This window comes from Eschrichtius robustus, chromosome 12 (genome assembly GCF_028021215.1).
Source record: "Eschrichtius robustus isolate mEscRob2 chromosome 12, mEscRob2.pri, whole genome shotgun sequence".
NCBI lineage: Eukaryota > Metazoa > Chordata > Mammalia > Artiodactyla > Eschrichtiidae > Eschrichtius > Eschrichtius robustus.
The window spans coordinates 42342965-42362318 of NC_090835.1; the positions used below are offsets into that span (position 1 = coordinate 42342965).

At 42.0% G+C, this 19354-nt stretch overlaps 1 protein-coding gene and 1 non-coding gene across 2 annotated transcripts in view; one reads left to right on the forward strand and one right to left on the reverse strand.

The window, feature by feature from the left end:
* Positions 1–14565, reverse strand: part of SACM1L (SAC1 like phosphatidylinositide phosphatase) — a 57705-nt gene extending 43140 nt beyond the window's left edge. Inside the window, exon 1 of the mRNA XM_068558985.1 lies at positions 14443–14565. Coding sequence (XP_068415086.1) covers positions 14443–14474 — 32 coding nt within the window. The 5' untranslated portion in view covers positions 14475–14565. The remainder of the gene's footprint in view (positions 1–14442) is intronic.
* A 294-nt stretch (positions 14566–14859) lies between these two features.
* Positions 14860–14932, forward strand: TRNAR-ACG (transfer RNA arginine (anticodon ACG)). Its single transcript has one exon. It is a non-coding gene; the product is annotated as a tRNA-Arg (tRNA).
* The last annotated feature ends 4422 nt before the right edge of the window (positions 14933–19354 follow it).

The window sequence follows — 19354 nt, forward strand, 5'->3', positions numbered from 1 at the left end:
AACATTTTAAAAACCATTTTTAATGGAATGTCTTTAATTTATATTTTATTAAACCAAGGTTTTTTCCTTATGTCTTAACCTAAGTATAAGTAACAACGTCTTCTTGACTGACTAGGATCTTGAACACACAGATTTCTGGGCCATCCTACCAAAAGATGATGCCTTCAAATTCTAGTAACACAGTATGGTGAAAAAATTACAGGTTTTAAACTCTTACAAACCTGGTTTGAATTCCAACTCCATGCTTACTGTCATGAGTCCCTGAACAAATCACTGAACTTCCCAGCTCAGCTTTCTCTCTATTAAAAAGTGGTAAGTGATCGGTGAGGGTAAATGAGAGAATACGCGTGACATGCCTGGCACTAAGAAGAGACTCCATGAAATGGTGGCATTATTTTTTTTTACTAAATGACCTCAGACCACTGAGTTTTAGTTTTGTTTCTCTTCTGCTGTCTCAGTCTCTTGACAAAGCCATCACCACTGCTCCTACTCAGCCGCTTTAGTTTTACATTTGAGACAAAGGCTGATGAATACTACACAGTTCTGACCACGAGTGAAGTCCCTGGGTTTTATTATATCCATTTTCTTCATATTGCTCAGGGCCCTAAGCTCTTCTAAATTCACAGCTGTATTTGGGGCGGGGGGAAGCTAGCACAGTTTACTTCACACAAATGGTGTTACTTCTTTAATAACTAATGTTATTCTTAATATGAGATGATTATCAACATTCAATCTCAGAAATCAAATTCCTCCACTTTATCAATATAGTGGACAAAAACACAAAGCTTGCATCTAAATAAACAGCCAGTAGAGAAATGCATACTGTGTTCCCTCAATAGCTCCACCCTCTTATACTTTGACTTCTTTTATCTATATACAGTAGGCCCTCCTTATCCATGGGTTCCACAAGGGTGGATTCAACCAACAGTGGATTGAAAATATTCAAAAAAAAAAAAAAAAAATTCCAGAAAGTTCCAAAAAAGCAAAACTAGAATTTACTGAACACCAGCAACTATTTGCATAACATTTACATTGTATTTACAACTATTTACATAGCATTTACATTGTATTTACAACTATTTACATAGCATTTACATTGTATTAGGTATTATAATATAGAGATGATTTCAAGTATACAGGAGGATGTACATAGGTTATATGTAAACACTACGCCACTTACATACGGAACTTGAGCATCTTTGAATTTGGGTAACTGACGGGGCCCTAGAACCAATGTATTTAACCTTCTCACCTGCAAAACTTCTACCATAAAAATAAATTATTTGAATGAAGTCAATGGATTAAAAAAAATCATACTTGTTTCCATATACAAGTTTTAGTGTGTTACCTAACAGATACCTTTTAGTCAGTGATATTTATTATAAAATCAAATGTTTATAAGAGCAGAAAAATTTCCTATTAAAATTTTAATATGTGTAATTATGTAAAAAATATATATATAAATATATAAATAAATATATTAAAAAAATATATATGGAACAAAAAGTATCCCTAATATAAGCAATTAAAAAAATTTTCCCAACTTGACATTTAAATTTAAAACTGATCTGGAAGGCTGTGGAACACTGAAAAAATATATACATCTTGGGGACTTCCCTGGTGGCGCAGTGGTTAAGAATACCCCTGCCAATGCAGGGGACACGGGTTCGAGTCCTGGTCTGGGAAGATCCCACATGCCGCGGAGCAACTAAGCCCGTGAGTCACAACTACTGAGCCCGCACGCCTAGAGCCCATGCTCCACAACGAGAAGCCACCGCAATGAGAAGCCCACGCACCACAACGAAGAGTAGCCCCTGCCCGCCACACTAGAGAAAGCCCGCACGCTGCAATGAAGACCCAATGCAGCTGCAAATAAATAAACGTTTTTTTAAAATATATATATACATCTTGGATTAAGACTTTAAATCATATAAAAAAAAATATACAGCCACAGAAATAGGCCTTTACTAATTGTTACATTCCTAATAATCGCAGTCAAAGTTAATAACCTCACTATGTGTTTAAAATCCTTAAAAGTACAAAGTTAGAAATGGAAATTTGTGGGGCTTCCCTGGTGGCGCGGTGGTTGAGAATCCGCCTGCCAATGCAGGGGACACGGGTTCGAGCCCTGGTCTGGGAAGATCCCACATGCCGCGGAGCGACTAGACCCGTGAGCCACAACTACTGAGCCTGCGTGTCTGGAGCCTGTGCTCCACAACAAGAGAGGCCGCGACAGTGAGAGGCCTGTGCATCGCGATGAAGAGTGGCCCCCGCTTGCTGCAACTGGAGAAAGCCCTCGCACAGAAACAAAGACCCAACCCAGCCAAAAATAAATAAATAAATAAACACGTTCAGTTCAGTGTTTATGGTCTCCAAAAAGCAATGTAACCAAGAAGCTTTTAAAAAAAAGAAATGGAAATTTCTTTTATACGAAAGTGAAATATACTATATATAACACTTCCAGTCTGGCTAGGTACATCTGAAATGAGAAGATCAACAAATTAGCTTTTTAATCGAAGTAGAATGAAATGAATTTCCAAGAGTGAAAACCCTCCAGAGAAAAAGCCTTGATATTCTTTCAGAAGATGGAATCTGGGTAATACCAAGAGGTGGGTGCAGGCTGTGGGGCAGATACTAGTCATTCAAATGCAGGTCTGGAAGAAGAAAAGTGCTTGGAAATGGGCTAATTAAGTTACTACAGAATCTAACTGCCTATGGGGTAAGAGCCAACAAAGTGAGCAGATTCCAGCTGTAGAGTGCTGAAAAGCCTCAACAACTAAGGACTTGGGTAGGGGATGAGGTGGGGCAGTGAGGTTAACTGCAGGGTTGGGGGTAAGAATAAGGTGGTTCAAAGTCTGTGTAAGGAACAATCAGATCCCTACCCAAACCTAGAGTCCAGGTACCTCCCTGACCACACGATTTAACGCTTAGAGCAGTTCAACAAGAGAGGCCCTGAACTCCAGAAACCAGGCACAGCTGAGGACCAGAGGTGAGTCAAGTAAAGTCTGGAGACACAGAGAAGGTCTGCTTACAGATTGGGAAAATCATCCACCCTCTTCCTCTGCCAGGTTCCCAGAATGCTAGCAGCCAAGCATCCCACTCCCCCAACTCCCGAAGGAGCTATGAATACCGTCTCTGAAGAAACTTACTGGCCCAAAAGAAAAGACCTGCAAATGCTGACATTTAGGGCATCTCCCCCAAAGAAACAGTTGAGTTCCTGCACAATCACTCTACAGTGAAGGCCACCAATTGACAAATCCTGACCCACAAACAGACCCTTCCAATCAATTTTTTAGTTCCTCATTCTTAAACATGAAATGACAACCAAGGATCACCAGATATTTGAGATAAGCTTCCATCACAGAAGACACAGAACAAAACAAAGAGAAAAATAACTTTGGGTAAACAAACTATGCTGAGAACAGAATAAAACTTCAAAACACATTTATAACTGGTAGCCTCAGAGAGAAGACATTGCATTCATGAAACAAGAATACCAAAAAGAAGGAGGGGGAGGGGGAGGAGAAGGAGATTCAGCAAGCAAGAACATGTTTTTGGACTGACAGCAGAAATAATAACTTGAATATTCAATAGAAGGACTGGAAAATAAAACTGAAGAACTCTCCTTGAGAACAGAATAAAAAGATAAGAGCTGTAAAACAGAAAAGCATAGGAAGGAAGAAAGGGGGAGAGGGAAAGAGACAGGAGGGGGAGAGAAGACAGGAAGAAAGAGGGGCACAATCCAGGATGTTCAACATCCACTTAGCAGGAATTCCAGAAGAGTACACAAGAAAAAAATTTATCAAAGAAATAGTACAAAAACAAAGAAGAAACCTCAAGCCAAAGGACAAGTTTCCAGATGAAAAGGCCCACCAAATATATGAAACACACACACACACACACACACATACACACACACACAGAGGCACATTAAGTGTAAAACTCAAAACACTATACAGATACAATCCTAAAGTTTCCAGAAAAAAAAAAAAAAACTAAGAGAAAGAAGCGCTGAAATATTCAACAGCCACACTACTGGATTATTCAACAGCAACACATTGGACTATTCAACAGCAAGGTCTTTAAAATTCTGAAGGATAATAATTTCTGAGAATTCTATACTTAGCCACACTAACAAATAAATGTGAGGATAGAATGAAAGCATTTTCAGATGTGCAATATCTCAAAAGATACTTCTCTTTCACTCTTTCTTGGAAAGAAGCAAAAGTTGTTTCATCGACATGGAGTAAATCAAGAGTTAGACTTGGAATCCAAAACAGGAGAGAGGTAAAAGAAATTCTCATGATGATGGTAAAGGGAGGTTCCAGGACAATGCAACAGGCCTAAAGAACAGTCCAGATTAAAGCAGAGGGGACAGGGCTCCTGGAGGTAAGCCTCACAGAAGAAGATGAGTTGACAGTTAACCGTCAGCAGAGGAGTTTTACTGCTGTCCCAGAGACTGAAGATTAATTAGCAACAGGTACATTAAAGAAAAGTCAAGCAAACCTTTTAATTCAAGGAAAAACAAAGCATTTTTATAAGGAAATGTAATTATAATACATTACTGACTTCCTTTGAGTCATACCTACACAACCATAATAATGTGAACACTGAATATCTTAATATAACCACACTGAGAGGAGAGGAAAGGAAGAGAGGTATAAAAGCTAAATTCTCATCTTCTGAAGTAAAAACTCATCATATGACTGAAACTGAAAAAAAAATCAGGAAATAGCAGTATAAGCATGTTGTTTAGAAGTGTGAAGCAAAATACCAGAAGAAACTGCTTAAAAACATGAAAGTACTAGGACTTCCCTGGTGGTCCAGTGGGTAAGACTCCACGCTCCCAGTGCAGGGGGCCCGGGTTCAATCACTTGTCAGGGAACTAGATCCCGCATGCTGCAACTAAGAGTTCACATGACACAACTAAGAGTTCACATGCCACAACTAAGAGTTTGCATGCCGCAACTAAGACCCAGCACAACCTAAATAAATAAACATTTTAAAAAAATGAAAGTATTGATAGATGTCTCTGGGACAATGGGAGTTGGGAGTGCTGAAAAGTGCTCTTTTATTACATAAGCTTTGTGTAACTATTTAGTTTTAAACCTTACACTTGTATTAGATTATAATAAAAATTAAGCTTAAAAAGGTGTTAAAAGAACAAAAACAAAAATAAGAGTAATTGTGGATCAAGGTAAAGAGTTCTATCTAGCCTATGGGCTCTGGGACCTTTGCTGGATCTTACCTTACCTCTCAGAGAGATGTTGCTAGAATCTAAGTTGCTGGTGCTGCCACCAGGCTGCTCTGACAAATGTTATTGAAAATGGCTTAAGAATTGGAGCAAGAATTGGAGATATGAACAGTGACTGCCAGCTAATCAACATTTCTAAGAGTAATTACAAGTAATCGCTCTAATTAATCCAACTAATAACAGCAAGTGTCATCCCGACTCAGCTATTTACGTATGCCTTTGCTGCCTTCCTCTCCTCCTTTCCCTCCTTCCATTTCCCACCACTGTTTAATTGGCCTTAATACTGATCTGAAATGTGTTTTATGTAATAAATTTTATTCTGTAAGTTTTATGCTCCCAGGTTTCATTTCAAAAGCTCATGAAATTAACTTTAACTCTCTAGCACTTACAGTCAGAAACACTTGAGTAAACATTCAGGGTATAATTTTTGCTGGGGTTATGGTTTTATGGTTATTTTTGTTTTTAAATCTTCACCAGGGACTTCCCTGGTGGCGCAGTGGTTAAGAATCCACCTGCCAATGCAGGGGACATGGGTTCGAGCCCTGGTCTGGGAAGATCCCACATGCCGCGTTGAAACTAAGCCCATGCGCCACAACTACTGAGCCTGCGTGCCACAACTACTGAAGCCCGTGAGCCTACAGCCCGAGCTCTGCAACAAGAGAAGCCACCACAATGAGAAGCCCTCGCACCACAACAAAGAGTAGACCCCACCCGCCGCAACTAGAGAAAGCATGCACGCAGCAATGAAGACCCAACAACAAAGACCCAGTGCAGCCATTAATAAATAAATAAATTTATTTAAAAAAAATCTTCACCAAACAGGCTACCAAGCCTCTGCAGACAAGGACTCTAAGCTTATCCATTCCCATTGGTATTCTCACACAAGACAGTAAAAGCTCAATCAATTTTCTTAGAGAACAGAACGTAATTAGTCAGAAAACACATACATTGTTTTTTCTATATGGCCCTTAACTAATGTTTTCTTTGGCTCAGTGACAGAATAAACGGAATTTTAAAAATTGTTCCTTTTCTCTTAGCTAAGGAAAGATCATGAGAGGTCAAATTTTAACTGGATTTGAAGTTATACTGTAACTTATAAGAGAAAGAGGAAGCAGGGTGTTCTCTAAATAGAAAGTCTACAAAGTATCACTAACACCAAGTTCTGCCTGGAGTTTTTCCAAAATTAACCAGTCAACAGGCTCTGCTAAGTTCTCAATGTAATAAGTACATGGAAACCAAGACAGAAGACTCAATGATGAACAAATATCTAGGCAAAATCCTCTCCCTGTTGCAAAAAGAATGGCCCTCAACTGGTGTGATGTTTCTCATTTCAGTAAAACTCTCTCACATTACTTATTTATGAAATAGATCTTAGAAGTTAAAGAAATTCCCTCCAAGAAGATTATCTGGTCATTAACTATGCTGTTGATATCAAATCTCTAAAGTTCAAAGTAATACTGTATACTAAAATAAACTGTCTGGTGAGGTTATCAGAATCCAATAGGTATCAACTATTAACTAACAGAACAGGAATACTACCTAGTTTCTTTCAAGACAGGGGATGTGATATCAACCCAGAGTCCTAGTTTCTGTTAAGATAACACATATTTTGGAAGATATATCAATATAGGCATGAGCTTGCACTCTCTCTTCTTGATCCCAGAGACCATGGACTTCAAAGCCTATTAAGCTTTGAAAATAAAGGCCCATGGAGATGTGTGGCCAAGATGGCAGAGTAGGATGACCTTGAGCTCACCTCTTCCCACAGGCACACCAAATTACAACTCTTTACAGAGCAACTACTGATGAGAAAAACTGGAAGACTAGCAGAAGAGATCTTCTACAACTGAAGATATAAAAAAGGAACCACAACAAAACGGGTAGGAGGGGAGGAGAGCCAGTGTAACCAAGACCCATACCACAGTGGGGGCGACCCACAAATGGGAGGATAATTACAACTGCAGAGGCTCTCCCCAAGGGGCGAGGGGTCCAGCCTCACATCGGGCTCTCCAGCTCGGGGTTCCTACATCAGAAAGATGAGCCCCTAGAACGTTTGGCTTTGAAGGCCAGTGGGACTTACCATCAGAAGAGCCAGAGGGCTGTGGGAAATAAGAGACTCCACTCTTAAAGGACACACACAAAATCTCACATGCTCCAGGACCCAGGACAGAAGCAAAAATCTGAAAGGAGCCTGGGTCAGATTCACCTGCTGATCCTGGAGAGGCAGGAGGCAACTGGCTCACCCTGGGGACACAGATGGTGGCAGCCATCTTTAGAAGCTCACTCTACCACGGGGACACTGGGGGTGCCAAGTGCCATTTTGGAGTCCTCCTTCTAGCTTACTAGCACAAGGACCTGGCCCCACCCACTGCCTAAACTGGCTCCATCAGCATCAGTACCCGGACACCTCAGGCCAAGCAACTAGCCAGGCAGAGACACAGCCATACCTACCCACCAGCAGACATGCTCTCTTAAGACCCCTCTGAGTCCACAGCTGCCCCAACAGCCAGCCCTGTCCACCAAAGGGCACAGGACCACCCCTAGACACCAGGGTCCCAGTACTAGCCCCAGAATCCCCAGGACCCTGCCACCAGAGACCCTGGGACCCAGCTCAGCCCACCAGTGGGCTGGCACTAGCCCTAGGACCAGCCTCACCCACTAATGTGTAGGCACCACCTCTGGGATGTCCTAGGTCCCCGCCCCACACACCAGTGGGCAGACAACAGCCCCAGGACCACCGCAGCCCCACAGCCTGCCATATTAGGACCCAGCCCAGCCCCCTGGGCCTGGGCTCTGCCCACCAGCAGGTCAACACGAGCTCTGGGACACCATGAGCTCTGCAGCCAGTGGATATAGCCAGTAAAATCACCTACATCCACAATAAGTAGTTAAGGGATACACGAAACAAAAAGATATAAAAGATGACATCAAAAGAGTAAGCATGCGGGGTAAGGAGGAGAAGAGGAGCAAAAATGCAGGGTTGTTAAAATGTGTTTGACTTAAGAGATCAGCAGCTTAAAATAATGATAGACAGACAGACTGCTATATATAAACCTCACTGTAACCACAAACCAAAAATCTGTAACAGATATACACATTAAAAAAAAAGAAAGAACTTCTTTCAAGTGCACATGGAACATTCTCCAGAACAGCGTGCTTGGAAAACGAGACAGCTAGATGCAAAAGAATCAAAATGGACTACTCTCTCACACCATGCACAAAAGTAAATTCAAAATGGATTAAAGACTTAAACGTAAGACCTGAAACCATAAAACCTCTAGAAGAAAACAGAGGCAGGATGCTTTCTGACATCAGTCTTAGTAATATTTTTTTTGGATATGTCTCCTCAGGCAAGGGAAACAAAAGCAAAAATAAACAAATGTAACTACATCAAACTAAAAAGCTTTTGCACAGTGAAGGAAACTATCAATAAAACAAAAAGGCAGCCTACTGACTGGGAGAAGATATTTGCAAATGATACACCTGATAAGGGGTTAATATACAAAATATTTAAAGAACTCAAACAACTCAAGATCAAAAAAAAAATGAACAGGGACTTCCCTGGTGGTGCAGTGGTTAAGAATCCGCCTGCCAATGCAGGGGACACGGGTTCGAGCCCTGCTCCCACATGCCACAGAGCAACTAAGCCCGTGCACCACAACTACTGAGCCTGAGCTCTAGACCCTGCGAGCCACAACTACTGAGCCCTCATTCCACAACTACTGAAGCCCGCGTGCCTAGAGCCTGTGCTCCGCAACAAAGAAGCCACTGCAATGAGAAGCACATGTGCCGCAACTAGAGAAAGCCCGTGCGCAGCAGCGAAGACCCAAAGCAGCCAAAAAAAAAAAAAAAAAAAAAGTTAAAAAAAAATGAATAACCTGAGTAAAACATGGGCAGAGGATCTGAACAGACATTTTTCCAAAGATATTCAGATGGCCAATAGGCACATGAAAAGATGCTCAACGTCACTAATCATGAAGGAAATGCAAATCAAAACCACAATGAGATACCACCTCTCACCTGTCAGAATGGCTATTATCAAAAAGACAGCAAATACAATAAGTGTTGGTGACAATGTCAAGAAAAGGGAACACTGCACTGTTGGTAAATTAGGGCAGCCACTATGGAAAAGAGTATGGAACTTCCTCAAAAAATTAAAAATAGAACTACCATATGATCCAGCAATTCCATTCCTGAGTAATAATAGAAAACAAAACACTAATTAGAAAAGATATACGTACCCTTATGTTCAATGCAACATTGTTTACAAAAGCCAAGTTATGGAAGCAACCCAAGCGCCCATCAATGGATGAATGGATAAAAAACATGTGTGAGAGAGATATATATATATATATACACACACTATGGAATATTACTCAGCCATAACAAAACAATGAAATCTTGCCATTTGCAACAACCAATGCACCGACAGGGTATTATGCTAAGTAAAATAAGTCAGAAAGAGAAAGACAAACACTGTATGATTTTACCTATACATGGAATCTAAAAAACAAACGAACAAACAAAACAGAAGCAGAGTTAGAGATACAGAGAACAGAGGGTTGCCAGAGTGGAGGTAGGTAGGGGAAGGAAAGGAATAGGTGAGGGAGATTAAAAGATACAAACTTCCAGTTATAAAACACTGTAAATGAGTCAAGGGTATGAAATGTATACTGTGGGAGATATAGTCAATACCTATGTAATGTCTTTGTATGCTGACATATCATAACGAGACTTATGGTGACAATTTTTAAATGTACAAAAATACCGGGCTTCCCTGGTGGCGCAGTGGTTGAGAATCCGCCTGCCAATGCAGGGGACACGGGTTCGAGCCCTGGTCTGGGAAGATCCCACATGCCGCAGAGCAACTGGGCCCGTGAGCCACAACTACTGAGCCTGCGCGTCTGGAGCCTGTGCTCCGCAACAAGAGAGGCCGCGACAGTGAGAGGCCAGCGCACCGCGATGAAGAGTGGCCCCTGCTTGCCACAACTAGAGAAAACCCTCGCACAGAAACGAAGACCCAACACAGCCATAAATAAATAAATTAAAAAAAAAAAAAACAAATCACTATGTTGTGTACCAAGAATTAACATAGCACTGTAGGTCAATTACACTTCAAAAACAAAATCATAGAAAAGAGTTAAGATTTGTGGTTATCAGAGACAGGCGGGGGGGGGGGGTGGACGGGAGAGGCGGAATTGGATTGGATGAAGGCAGTCAAGAAGAGAGATGTGTGAGTAATCTGAATGTTCACTGTACTGTGTAAACTACATATATCTTCATCACAGAATTGCTTAGTTTACATCTGTTCTCAGGATTCTATCACCTCTCCCCTGGCTGACCTCACAGCTATGACAATCTTTTAAAAAGAAAGTCCACTTCTTAACTGAGGAAACAATGTTTCTTCAGATAGAAGCTGCAACCTGATTCACTTTCTAATTTCCTGCCTTACACTTTTTTCACCTGACCTTTAAAAGGAAAAAAATGCTTTAAATGTTTCCAATCATGGATTCTGTTCACCGTCTTGCAATTTCAAACTTATCACTGTTTGACATTACAAAGGCTTACACAAATGATTTTAAATGAAAAAAGGAGTTGCAAAATAGGAATATTAAGAACTGCCTGGATGTTTAAATAGTATAAACTTTAAATTCTGAACAAATCAATATTGTTTTCTACATCAAAAATCCATAATGAACATGTCAATTATTTTCAGTTGTTAAGTAACTCATTTCTATACCAGACATGTCCGAGGACTAAGGTGAGAGCAATCTGATGAGAAAAAAGGTAATCTGAATAATGCAATATAACGAAAAGATCATTGGACTCTGGGCCTGCTGTGTTCCACGGTCAGTTCTGCCATGGTTTGGCTGTGTGACCTAACTGTGGGGGCCAAGGGCAGTTATCTCCCTGTCTTCAACAATGACAGATGATGTATATCAACCTAGACTTCACAGAGGCACTGGAAAGATAATACCATACATAAAATGACTTAAGTTGCTGCTACTTCAAAAGAATACATTCCAAATTACCCCAGACTGTGTTTTGTTTTTTTTTGTTTTTTTGAAGTACTGGTAGGTGTTCTATACTGGAAAGTTCTTTTCATTTACTTAGGTGATCCACTGAGGACCTGTAATGCACCAGGCTTTACGTTAGGAACTGAGGACTAGAGAAGAAATCAATGTTAAGGTGTTTCTAATATGTTCTACATACTGGTAACCTAGTTGGAGAAACAAAGTATTTATTAATGACTTCATTTCTAGGCGGCAAAGTGAGTGGTTCAAACAGTGCTACGGCTCGATCATTCTTTCAGTCCTCGTGTCCATCAGACAGTAACTACACTGCTAATGAATCATAAGAGACAGAATGTGAAAACTCATATAGATGTTTGTTGTCTAGTTCCTGTGATAGTAGACTGTTACGGGAGCTCAGTGAAAGAAAAGACATTGGAAAAAAGGCTTCGCAGAGACGAGGAGTATCTGTTAAGTATGCTGGTTTCATCTACGCTCTTTCAGTCCTTATAATACTGTGAAGTAGAAACGTTCCCATTTTACAGATGAAAACCCGATTCAGAGAGATTAAGTAACATGGTCAGGACACAAAGCAAATAGCAGGTGAATCTAAGTCTAAATAAATTTAAGTCTGTTCTGACTTAAAAAGCCTGAGTTGTCTCGGCTCTACCATAGATGTGATCAGCATGTAAAGAGGGGAGAGAGGAAGAAAACATTCTGGATAGAAAGATCAAAATAAGCCCAAGCTTGAAGCAAAAAGAGGGTGACCAAGTCTGGTGAAAGGGAAAAAAAGGAAAAAAAAAAAAAAAGCACTAGGCAGTTATGGGAAATAAGGTTGGGGATAGACTGTGAAGAGGCTAGAATACAGGTGGCTAAGAAATGTGGGCTTATTCCTGTAAGTCAATAAAATGGAACTGGAGATTTTAAGCAGGAGAGTAGAGGATGAAACTTAGGGCATTAGGAAGGTGAACACCACAGGACAGAGATGGACTGGAAAAAATGTATGGCATAACACAGAACAAATTTTTAAAATCCCAAGCACTTCAATATTTAAATAAACCCAGTAACAATACTTTCCTAATAAAATAATCAAACTATCTCTTGTACGGATCTTCCTTAAAACATATCTCTAGGCACTTTTAAAAATGGCCGTTATGTCCTACTAATTCTTATACGGGTCAGAAACCACTTCCACCTCCAATGCATCTAAAGAAGAATACACCTTAGGTCAGAGGCCACATTTTAAAACCACGCCTCAGAGCAGCAAGGGCCAAACAAAAGAAATAAGAGCAGAGACTCCAACTCACAAACTCCTTGGCAAAGAAAAACAAAGTTGTAAAAAAGTTGTACCTTCATTTACAGGAGCACTTAGAACTAGTTTTTTTCAGGGAAAGAAGTTAAGCACTGAAAAATCAGAGAATGACTTTCATATAATCCCAGATTTACTTTTCCCCCCAAATTTATAGTTTCCACTTCTCACAAAAATCAATACAAAAGCATCAGCGTCACCACTTCAGTGCCAAATTTCCTTTCTCTTTTATGGATATAAAGCCTTTTTTTTTTTTTTTTAAGGTCTGGACTGGGCATTTATTGCCTCCTTGGCAGTTATCATCATAACTCTCAAGTTCTCCATTCCATTCAATCTTTGCCACAGGAAAATTCGATTGCATTTCGTAACCTAACGCTGAGCTGCAATCAAGCCAAGGCTCCATATTTCTTAAACACAGCTGAGACCTGGTGTAGGATCACATTAAAACCCTTTAATGACTATCAGGTAGACAACAATAACCTAATTAGCCAACACAGCACACGTGACACTGGCCCCGCCAGTACCTCAGTCAAAGACACTTTCCTAGACTCATTCACCAACAAGGTGATCACCTTGTGAAGGGGAACTGGGAGAGAATAAGAAAACCTGGCACGGAAAATGTGGAGGGAAGTGTGCAGCTGGGGTTTTTCAAGGGAATTACAGTGAAGAGAAGAGGCAAGGGGGGTGGACTGAGAAAAAAGTAATCTTTTATGCAAAACATCTGATGTCGAGGTGGCCTCACTTCCAATTCTGCAGCGCTTTTAACTGAACCTTCCAGAAAGTTAAGTGAGCTTGAGGTTCTGCGGAGCATAGGAAGTGCCCAAACCACATCATGATGTCCTCATATCCTTGTATAGGAAATGCGATACCTGTGCCTAAGTCCCAAGATATTTTAACTTATTTAGGGATAGATAAGCTTCTCAAAAATCACATCTGCTTCTGGTGCCAAAGACCTTCTGAGATGTGGTCACTGGATTTTCAGTCTAGAGGTAAAGCAGTAAACACAAAGTGAGTAGAACAAAGTTATTCACAGACAAGAAAAGGATAGGGGCTGGTAGTAATGCTAAGGGAAATAACATGTTTTTGCTTTTGTTTTAAACCCAGGACGAACCCCAAACCCTACAAATACCTAATTTACAACTCTAACAACCAGAGCCTATTTCTCAGAGCCTCAAGAGCTTCGCTTTACCGAAAATTCAATTTGCAATGCCAAAATTCTCGACAGTAGCCCCTGGCTGTCCACATGGACTTAACAATCTGCTTTATAATTGGGCGGTATAATATTTAAAGCCAAGTAAACCTTTTAGGACCTTAAGAGTATTGACTATACTTTAAATTTTTCCTGCATCCTAAAGACCGGTCAGGAAGGCTTCAATGCCCAGATAGAGAAAGGTTTATCCATTTGTGTGTGGCCTCTAACATGCTGCTATGGGTCCATGAAATAAGAAAAAAACATCTCGTTTTCTCTCCTAAGCAATAAGGATAAATTTAGCCGCCACCTCTCCAAACAATAAAAAATAAAATAAAATAAAGTAGGGAGGAGCGTGCCCCGAAGGGCTGCATCCAAACGCCGAGCCCGGCTCGACGGAAGACGGTGCGCAGCTTCGGTCCCTCGCCGTGGGCTCTGAGGCCGAGTCGAGCGGAGAAAAGCTGGCGGGACTGCCGCTCCCGGGCCTGTGGCGACTCGGGCGCGGCGCCGGGGGCGGCCGCGCCCGGCGAGTAAGGCGGGGAGCGCGCGGGGTTCCCACACCCGGCCCGCCGCCCCGGGACTCAGGAAGCCTCCCCCGCTGCCGGCGGCCCACACCTGCCGCCCCACACGCCGCCCCGCAGACCCTTTCGGGCAACGGCTTCCGGCCCGCGGAACTCACAGCTTCAGCCGCTCGTAGGTTGTCGCCGCCATCCTGCACCACAGCCTCCTCCCTGCTCTTTCCGCCCGCCCCGCCACCTCGGCTACGGCGCTACCGGTCACCCTGGCTCGGCGGCCGCAACGCCCCACCTCGTCCCACCTCCTCTCCCCGCCCGGCCGTGCTCCTCCCGAACGGGAGGCGGCCGTGGACAAACTTAGCGCGCGCGCTAGAGAACGCTAAAGGCGCAGTCCGACGCGGCGGATTGGAGTGCGCCGAAGAGCGCCGTGACGTCACCGCTGCGGATTGGCGGAGCCTTGGGAGCTGTGGACTAGCGCCGCGACGCCCGGCTCAGGGGCGGAAGCGCAGCGCTAGTGTCGGGGAGCCTGTTGTAGATGCGTAAGGCGTGATCTACGCTACAGTGCAAACCCAAGCAGTACGGGGCCAGTGGCGCAATGGATAACGCGTCTGACTACGGATCAGAAGATTCTAGGTTCGACTCCTGGCTGGCTCGAAGCGTACTTTTTAGTCACACCTGGGTTTGATGTTACAGAACGTCCATAGAAAGGACTCTGGTGTGAAGGTTAAATATCTTGAATTTTAACGCTACTCTGCCCGAAATGTCATTTTTTAAGCTGTGTTTGGAAGCCGGAGTTGTGTGAGGTGGTTTGTAAGCTGCGAAGCGTCCTAATTAATGATGCACACGAGAAGACTCTGTAAATGGGGTACATGTAGGAAAACACACCTAGAATGGTGGTAGTTTGCAGTAGGGGGGCGTGCTGTGGCCCGAGGTTAGCTAGCGGATGACACAAAAGCGCATTTAAGGCAGCAGTTCTTGCCCTTTTTCCCGTGGGGCAGAACCCCTACGGTGACGTAAAAAGCGGCACAGTCCCAGTTTACCAGGATCTGGTGAGCTCTGGCTCTAACCTGCCCCGGAGACGGGAACGCTGCAGTGCGGCTGCGCGCGTTAGAGGGGGTCCGCAAAGTGATCGGAGTCTGCAGCCCTGTCCCTTGAGAGCTCCTGGTCCCCAGTGAATCGGGAAACCTTAGCACATGGGTGTTTTTACAGTACGAAGACCCCAGGTAATCTAGTATTATATATTACCCCTCATTTTATTGGCGCCTGGGGGGAAGACCTGAGAAGGACCGAAAGGTCTGTGGCGGAAAGGAGAGTCAAACCTGAAGAGTGGCTGAAACATCCGACACTGTCCATAACTAATCATTCAATCGATCAATTAATCTCTCCAATATAACGTTTCTTCCTCCTGAACAAATTACAGGAAACTTGTAAAATACAGAAAAGTACTGGGAATCAAAAAAACGCAAATTCCCATCCCGAGATAATTATTATTAACGTCATAATCCCCGCCCCCCCGTCATTACTATTAACGTCATAATTTTTTTTCCTTATGGACTTTTTCTTCCACACTTTTTAATATAAACCTACACACGTAGTTTTCCCAAATTTGGGGTTTTGTCACAAATGTCTTTGTGTTCTCATTTTGTCCCCTTAGCTTTTTGTCTGAGATTTATGGTCATTAAATATTCTTTGAAGATAACCCATCAAAAAACTAGATATTTTAAACATTACCCTCTTTGTTGGGAATCTGGGTTGTTGTCAGTTTAACACTTTTTTAAAAATAATGCTATGTTGAGTTATTTCTGATATCTTACAAATTTTTAGATGTTGACTCATCAGAGAGACATTTTTAAGGTCCATTTCATGGACTTTTTAAGACTTTGGTACATATTTTCAAGTTGCCTGCCAAAAAATTTAAACAAATACACATTTCCATCAATAGCATCAGTTTCCTTGCATGCTAACCCTGAGTATTATAAATTTCATTATGATTTTTTTGCACTTTTCTTAACTGAAAAATGGAAGTTCCTTTTACTTATATTACTTGATGTATATATTTTCTCTTGATATATGTACTCATTTTCTTCTTATAGATTTGTTAAACTTTTAAATACATTAAGGATATTAATTCTTCAGCTATCGAACGCATTGCAATTTTTTTAGCTTATCTGTTATCTTTTCCTTATAATATTTTTGAACCTCAAGTAATTTTCACTTTTATATATTCCAGTTTACCAATATTTACCCTATGGTTTCTTCTGTTGCTCTTTTCTTTTTTTTTTAATATCTTATTTATTTATTTATTTATGGCTGTGTTGGGTCTTCGTTTCTGTGCGAGGGCTTTCTCCAGTTGCGGCAAGTGGGGGCCATTCTTCATAGGGGTGCGCGGGCCTCTCACTATCGCGGCCTCTCTTGTTGCTGAGCACAGGCTCCGGACGCGCAGGCTCAGTAATTGTGGCTCACGGGCCCAGTTGCTCCGCGGCATGTGGGATCCTCCCAGACCAGGGCGCGAACCCGTGTGCCCTGCATTGGCAGGCAGACTCTCAACCACTGCGCCACCAGGGAAGCCCTGTTGCTCTTTTCAAATTGTGTTTGTATTGTTTTTTCCATGTACTTTAACCCATTTGTAATTTATTTTGTTAGTTGTCCCAATGGAAAGATCAAGTAAGTCTTAAAACCTGTGACTATTATTGAAAAATTAAGAGCTCTAAGCTCGTTACTTGGACTAATTCAGTCAGTTCCACAATAGTCCTGTAAGGTAAGTTCGGTTGTTATCCCCGTTTTTACAGATGAGGGAACTAAATTTGCTTACGTTCATTGAGCAATTTGGTGGTGAAGCCTGAGTTAGAACTTCAATCCGGGCTTCTGACCCCAAAGCCACCCCGCCCGAGGGCTTATTGTGCACCAGAGGGTTGACCACATGAGTAGATTCAGGGCTATTCCCTGTCTGGGTATAGATGGCAATCACATACCTTGGCTCCTCACCCCTTCTCCCATGCTAGTTAGCAATCGGGAGACCTCATCTCTAGTCCTGGGCACACCCTGGCCCAGACAACATTTCCCCTGACTACATCTTCATCCCTTGTAGCATCAGGGTCATAGAAAAACAGCAGCCTACATTTGTAAAATCGGAATAGCCACTCTCTCATTGCTTGCCCCTTCCCTCTGCAAGTCCTGCCTTCCTGTATGTGGTTGCCTTAAATCTAGAGGGTCACTCACCTCTGGATTTCTTTGGTCATAACCTCATTAGAAAAAACAGTACCATACACAAAAGGGAAGGAGACAAAACGACCACCGTTTTGAGCATGACCTGAAGTCTCAATAATAAGGTCCCAGGTGAAGAAACTGCATGCTTGGAAGACGATTCTCCCAGGGTCTCTCACATTCCTACACGTCTTGTGAGGGAGGCACTGCCTTACTTCCAGACTACCTTTTCAAGGATGTTTGTGTAGTAAACAGATTTGGATGGAAGAGATAGTGTCTCTCTCTGGAGCAAAAGTCAGGCAGGTTTACTGCCCATTTATAAAAGATTGTGGTTCTCTAAGCTTGGGTTTCCTCTTGTAACACAGCCCACCGCATGTGCAGGTGTCACCTGGCCCTCTTCATGGGGCCCTGTAGGAACTGGCGCTCAGGCAACTAGTGCAAAGGCTGACAGTGTGAAATGCTACTGCTGCTACTGTGAGTAATAAAGTGTCCTTTGCCTCTGACCCAGGAGTCTTATAACTTCTGCCAGGATCCACAAAACCATGGCATGCTAGCTTATTAGCTTGCCAGTAGGATAAAATCTGAGACCCTACACAGTTTCAATGCCCGAATATTCCTTTAAGAATCCAGAGCTCTCAGACATAAAAAAGAATGAAATAATGCCATTTGCAGCTACATGGATGGACCTAGAGATTATCATACTAAGTAAGGCAGAAAGAGAAATGACAAATATCATATGATATCACTTTTATGTGGAATCTAAACTATGACACGAACTTATCTACGAAACAGAAACAGACTCACAGACATAGTGAACAGACTTGTGGTTGCCAAGGGGCAAGGGGGAGGGGGAGAGTTGGACTGGGAGGTTGGGATTAGCAGATGCAAACTATTAAATACAGAATGGATAAACAACAAGGTCCTACTGTATAGCACAGGGGACAATATTCAATGTCCTGTGATCAACCATAATGGAAAAGAAAGAAAGAAAACAAAAAGAATCCAGAGCTCTAAAAGACCAAATCCCGTTAGCAAAAAGCCCCATCTGCGTACTCCATACACACAAAAGAAGACCCAGTAAACATGACTATGTTGGAGATCACTTTAAGAGTCTACAAATTAAGGCAGTTTTATTGTCATGATATTTGGAATAATTTTATAGTAACAGTAAATTTTTGAATAATTTTATAGTAATGATATTTTGGATAATTTTATAGTAACAATATTCTGAATAATTTTATAGTAACAGTAAAATTTTGAATAATTTTACAGGAACAATATTTTGAACCAATTAAAGTAAAAGAAGAGACACGGGAAAATAATTTCCCTGCAGAGTGAAACTTTCATACACTATATAGAAATTTCCCACATCTGTCCAGTTCTGGCTCAGAACAATTGATAGCTAACACATCTTCCTCATCTTTTTCCTACTGCTTTTAAAAGTTACTTCCAATAGTAACTGGGAAATTAGGACTCATTCCTGGCACAAAGGAGAATACAAAGCACTTGGTTTCCTGGTCGACAGTTTTAACAAGTGCATCAAGCAACAATGGTTTGGGGTCAAGTCTTGCACACATTCTTTGCAAGGGCACTAGCAGCCATCATAGCTCTCATACTTTCACACATGTGGGAAACGGCACACAAAAACAGCCTGCAAAGGAGTGTGAATTCCAGATCATTCTCTCAAATTCTAACATTTCTGTTTTTCATCTTGGGTAACTCAAGTCCACTGAAACAAGGTGATGGCAGCACTTGAAAGCAATCAGAACTCCTTGATAATCCCACCGGCCACCCAGGACACAGTGGCACAACCTCAGTGGACTCAGCCGAAAGAGGCTTTCGCTCAAGCACTAACCACAGAGAAATAGAAAG